This window comes from Arachis ipaensis, chromosome B07, assembly GCF_000816755.2.
Source record: "Arachis ipaensis cultivar K30076 chromosome B07, Araip1.1, whole genome shotgun sequence".
Taxonomy (NCBI): Eukaryota; Viridiplantae; Streptophyta; class Magnoliopsida; order Fabales; family Fabaceae; genus Arachis; species Arachis ipaensis.
The window spans coordinates 37,047,124-37,052,582 of NC_029791.2; the positions used below are offsets into that span (position 1 = coordinate 37,047,124).

General features: G+C 34.6%; 1 protein-coding gene across 8 annotated transcripts; it reads right to left on the reverse strand.

Moving 5' to 3' along the window:
• Positions 337-5,065, reverse strand: LOC107610140 (plastidic glucose transporter 4-like). Of its 8 annotated transcripts, none has more exons than XR_002351405.1 (8): positions 4,713-5,062; positions 3,655-3,767; positions 3,458-3,563; positions 3,201-3,294; positions 1,821-2,018; positions 1,250-1,318; positions 747-982; positions 337-555 (listed from the first exon to the last, which is right to left on the reverse strand). XR_002351405.1 is itself a non-coding variant. In XM_021107642.1 (6 exons), exons 3-6 carry the CDS (start codon positions 3,712-3,714, stop codon positions 2,966-2,968), a joined length of 303 nt encoding a protein of 100 aa, XP_020963301.1. In that variant the 5' UTR covers positions 3,715-3,767; positions 4,397-4,553; positions 4,713-5,063; the 3' UTR covers positions 2,943-2,965. The 8 variants fall into 8 exon arrangements, 3 of the variants coding, with proteins under 3 accessions (XP_020963301.1, XP_016167707.2, XP_016167708.2); XR_002351408.1 differs by having other exon boundaries at positions 1,821-1,970; positions 4,713-5,061; XR_002351407.1 differs by having other exon boundaries at positions 1,821-1,960; positions 4,713-5,060.

The following is a 5,459-nucleotide window of genomic DNA, read 5'->3' on the forward strand; positions in this document are numbered from 1 at the left end:
TTAAAGCGTGGCTGTATGTAGGAGATATGGCCACACTTTTGAAGCATGGCGATAGAGAGATATGGCAACGCTTTCAAAGCATGACGATAGAGAGAGATATGGCCACACTTTCAAAGCGTGGCGACAGAGAGATATGGCCACGCTTTTAACCAGAGATACGGCCACACTTTAAAAGCGTGGCAATAGCCTTATAAAATTTAAAAAAAAAATCCTTTTTCTAATTTTTACCTTCATCAATACAAAATATAAATTTTTCAGTTCTTTTTTATTATCAAACTTATAAATATAATATGCAATTTTTATTACAAGACAACTCAAATAATAATTAGTGACATATATAATTTTTGCTATAATTGTTTTATACATTAAAAACTAATACTCCAATACAAAATAAATCTCGAGTTCAAATTCTAAAACTAAAAACTGAAGAAAAATACAGAAACAATACAACTTAAATCCTAAGTCCTTTGCTATTCTTCTTTCCTCTAGCCCTCTTAAACTTCCTTCCCTTAGATCATACATAATTGTTTCGGAAATATTTGTGAACTTTTTTACCTGCAAAAGATGGCAAAACCAAATACAAAATTGATAAATTATTTTGAAGCTTCACTTTCCATTCTAGGCAACACTAGCTTTATTTTCTTTAAGCTTATTACTCAAAGCCGCAAACCAAAACATGTGTTATCTTGTAAAAAAACTTTAAAAGAAGATTAAAGAATAAAAGAAAAGGAAACAAGCATTATTACCAGAAGTCCTCCTCCAACAAGGAAAGCCAATTTGATTTCCTTTGATCGAAAAACATGCCAGAATTTGACATTATTCCTTTTCAGTCGGTCTTGCTCTGATTGAGCTGTGAGGAAATCAACTTCATCCTCTAAGCAAGCAAGATCATATATAGATCTTAGACTATATCCAGTTGACCACCACCCACACTGACCCCGCGACCCATATCCAGTTGATTTAGAATTTTGTGTGACTAAACCTGCATTGCACATTTACTTGGTTGAGAAATCTAGTGTCCAACATTTACAAATCATGAAAGGAATCAACATATGAAACAGAAAGCTTGAGAAATCAAACAGAAAATCAAGTATATATATATAATACTGCTTGGGGTTTGGACTGTACAGGAAGCTTGAGTCAACTATTCATGTACTATTAATACAGTAAAATAAAAATGTTCACTCAAATAGAAAATGAAGAGCACAGAAAATGAAACACTAATAAAAGAACAAGGGTTCGATCTCACCTTAGATTTGATGACATAACGTCATTGAAAGCATGCACCCTCCTAGCTTCCGAATAAACATGAGCAGCTCTATAAGAATAAATGCATCAATGCAAAAGCAAAGAAATATTTAGATATCATATGATTGGAGAAAGTCATACGTGAACTCTAAATAATCAAGAATATAATGCAAAAACTATCTTATCCGTAGTTTTCAATTATTAAAGAAACCCTGAACCAAAAAACATGACTAATTCCGTACAAAACTATAGATTTCAAACCAAATCAATAACAAGAAAAGTTATGTTCATAACTGCAACATGGTAATACAAATGGGAGAAGTGTCTCCACTACAGGGGTGCAAATGCAATCTAGATAGTCAGAAATTACCCTATAGTATTACAATAGTCACTAATCGAGAGCAAAACTATATCAAGTTTTAATTTTACCTCAAATATTTTTAAAGGATTTCAATTTATCTCTCTTCTAAAATTATGAATGATTGAATGTAAATAGAAGTGTAACAAAAATTACAATTTATAAAATCAAAAAACAAATAAAGAATCAAATTTAAGTTACTATATGGCAATACCAATAAGTGCAGCATAAACATCAAATAGTGGCAAAGGCAGAAACACAATGACTCCTCCTGCAAGTTCATCCATGACTCCTCCTGCAATCTCCAAATCTCCAAAACTGGACTTATAGGGCTTGCAAGTTCATCCATGACTCCTCCTGCAATCTCCAAAACCATGACAAGGAGGAAGTCTCGATAAAAACAAGAAAAGATCTGAGGCCAAGAGAGAAGAGAAGGAAAAGAACTTATTAGAATTTTGCCTTCCAGCTGAAAAGAACTTATTCATTTTGGGTCATTTAACACCAGAAGAAATAAACTTTCATTTCAGTAATAAATAAAGAAAAAGCATGGAACAAAATCTTCATTTTTAATAACCTCGAGTCCTAATCCCCCAAAAAATAAAGAAGTTAAATGGTTTTACAGAACTCCATTTTAATAAGCATATAACAAAGCAAGCTTAAAGATGTTGACCCATTTAATAATTAATCATGAGTTGATAAAAATGAAACGTTTTTCTGTGATATGATATATGAATTGTCATCTCAAATCTCTCTTTAATATACATTCAACCACAAAATTTACCAGATCAAGCAAATTTAAAATGACAGTATCTATAGCTGACTCGAACTTAACCATCTCTTAAAATATTCAAAACCATTTGAAAAGTATTCATATCTGCTAAATAAAAAAAAACTACATCAATCTATCTCCTCTTATTCAACAAGAAAGGAAGGAAGGTTGACGAAAAGATAAAAAGAAAGGAGGAGATGGAAGAATCAAAAGGAAAAAAAGTTCAGTTTGACAAAATTCCTTAAAGACAGCATAAAACAATAACCAGGCCCAAAAAGCATTAAAGTATTAATCATAGTAGTAGCAATCAGGGGACATAGCTCGCAATTCAAAAAACACTGAAAATTTAATAAAATTAATTGCAAAATTTGCCAACACGTCAGAACACGGCCCTAAATCTCTACCCTTTCTACAAATTTGCATATACAGATTAGTGTTTCCAAAATTCACCCAGCACAAACTTAGATTCCTTAAAAAAGGTGATATAATATAAAATAAAAACGAAAAAAAAGAAGCATCCAAAAGGTGAATAATCTAACCTGATTACCAGGGAAAACAAAATTTTTTAAAAAATTCCGGAAACAAAAGCTTCAGGCCGATCTATAAGCCTCAGGATTGCAACGAATAAATATCCTGGGTAAATGAAATAGAAGCAAATTAAAAGAATAACAAAAAAACACAGAAAAATATCTTAAAGAAAAATATCTTTAAACCTACCTATCAGTTGAATTTTAAGGAAGAGTGGTTTTCTAGTGATGGAATTGTGAAAAGACTAATTGATCGCACACTATAAAAGCTTGTAAGAAGAGATCTCATAAGACTAACCATATGGTGTATTGGAATAGCCGTAAGGGTTCCAAATCTTCCATTGATGCGGCAAACTGCTGGAACAAGAAAAGTGCTGCTCCAACACTGACAACTGCAATACCAATTCACAAAGCATCAATTAATTTCAGAGTAAACTAAATATTGAAAGCAATCTTATATTTTGAAAAGGGAGCACCAAACTTGTGCTTAGTTACACTAGATTTTTATTTCTCCTGGTTAATGGAATTTGGGATTAATCATAAATTATTGAATACCTTTCCGATACCGGCTACTAAAAAGATCAAACCATTTTGCTTCAGGTTCAGAAGAACCTTGACTTGCTGCTGTTAAGTCATGCATAACCAAAATTCCGAACATTGTCTGCCAACAAAATTTCAAGGTTAACAATCATATATATGTTACTATCTCTATTTGATATTTGTATTCAGAAGAAAAATAAATAGATCAATACCATATAGGATTTCCTGCAAGAGGCAAACCGGCTACTAATACTGCAAGAATCCCAATACATATAAAAAGTTGATTAACAGATCCAAGCACACCGCGAATTTCAGTTGGAGAAATCTGTTCATTGTAAGGAATCACCCAAGCAGTCAATATAAAATATATAAACAAGATCAGAAATGTTAAAATAATTTATAGCAGCCAAATATGTATTTATCAAATGCAAAATATCAGTAACCAAATATCCATTATCAAACAAACACAATCTTTGTGTGTTGCTTGATCTTGACCACAACAGCCTCAACTGAAAAGCCTGTCAAAGTAAACTTTCATATATGACGACTCATACTAATCTTCCCCTACACCAATGCTTGGATTGGATGTCATGGTATCTGGTGGGTGCATCCCAACAAGGTGAAAAACTAGATTTGCTAAAATAAAGGATCAGATCACGACTCCAATTTCAAAAGAACATCTTTCACATAATAAAATTTGTTGTGCAACAATAATCCAAGTGTGTCTCTCCAAACTTTATGATAAAAGGTTAACAAATAAAGTATTCATATAAATCTCATCAAATGGAAGATAAGTGCAAAACAATAAAACATAACCCCTTTGCACAAATGAGTAAACAAAGTAAAATGATTATGACGAAGACAGAAATTAACTCAGCTTGGAGCAACATATAGATTTTACTTCTTTGGTTAGTGTGTGTATGTGTGTACGGACTAAAATGAAAAAGAAATTACTAGTGAAAGAAGGGGCTTCCAAACACGACCAGATTCAAGACACGTTCAAGAAAAGAGAACTAAACAGAAGAATTCCGACCAACAACACAAAAGCGATATAAATTCTCGGAAGAAGTTGATTAGATCCAAGCGCACCGCAAATTTTAGTTGGAGAAATCTGTTCATTGTAAGGAATCCTAAGGTTTACTATTCTGCAATTTACCAGCCTCAACTGAAAATTAACTGAAAAATAAAAAAAAAACTTAAAAGAAAGAAAGAAAGAAAGAAAGAAACAAAGAGGCACCATACTCTGGTCTGCGCTGCGCGGGGCATATACCTTGTGTTCGTCGCGCATTGAGCATGTTCGGCGGAAGGTACCTCTCCAGCGCGGTGAAAACCGCTGGGCAGTACATCAATTGCAAGTCTTCGTACTCCTCCGCTTTGTGCTCCTTGTTCGGATTCAGCCTCAGCCTTGCTCGAAGAAACCAACGCCCTCGTAGCTGGATTCTCCTCCTTCGCCGCCGCGGAGCCGTTTGCCGCTGTCGCCGGGGACGGCGCCTCCGGGCGGTCATTTTGTGACATTCTTCAAGAAATGGCATAGATAAGAATGACGGTAAGAGGGGAGAGTGAGAGAGTCTCGCGAAGCTTTTGGCCAAGTTTTAGGGTTATTAAGATGCAGGGGTTATTGGCATTGGGGTTATTAGTTTTTTTTAAAACCTTTTGGCCACGCTTTTAAAGCGTGCCAAAATAGTACCAGGATATGGCCACGTTTTATAAACGCTACTATATCGAAACTCTGTTGCCACGCTTTTAAAACGTCTCTGTTTCTCTCTATGGCCACGCTTTTGAAGCGTGGCAAAAAAAATGTGGCCGTATCTCTAATCAGTTGCCACCTTTACAAAAGCGTGGCCATTGACCCTTTTCGCCACGCTTTTGAAGTGTGGCGAGAAAAAACGTGGCCGAATCTCTATTCAATCGCCACCCTCACAAAAGCGTGGCCATTGACCACTTTTGGCCATGCTTTTAAAGCGTGACAAAAAAAAGTGTGGCCATAGGCCTTTTTTCTTGTAGTGAATCCTACCAA

What these genes read in the sequence shown, in the direction of transcription:
- LOC107610140 (XM_021107642.1), bottom strand. Translation starts at nt 3,714, where the DNA reads ATGTATTGGGATTCTTGCAGTATTAGTAGCCGGTTTGCCTCTTGCAGG. An exon ending in CTTGCAGGAAATCCTATATG is followed by an intron (nt 3,564 to 3,654) that starts GTATTGATCTAT and finishes TTTTGTTGGCAG; the next exon opens with ACAATGTTCGGAATTTTGGT. An exon ending in CTATTCCAATACACCATATG is followed by an intron (nt 3,009 to 3,200) that starts GTTAGTCTTATG and finishes TCATTTACCCAG; the next exon opens with GATATTTATTCGTTGCAATC.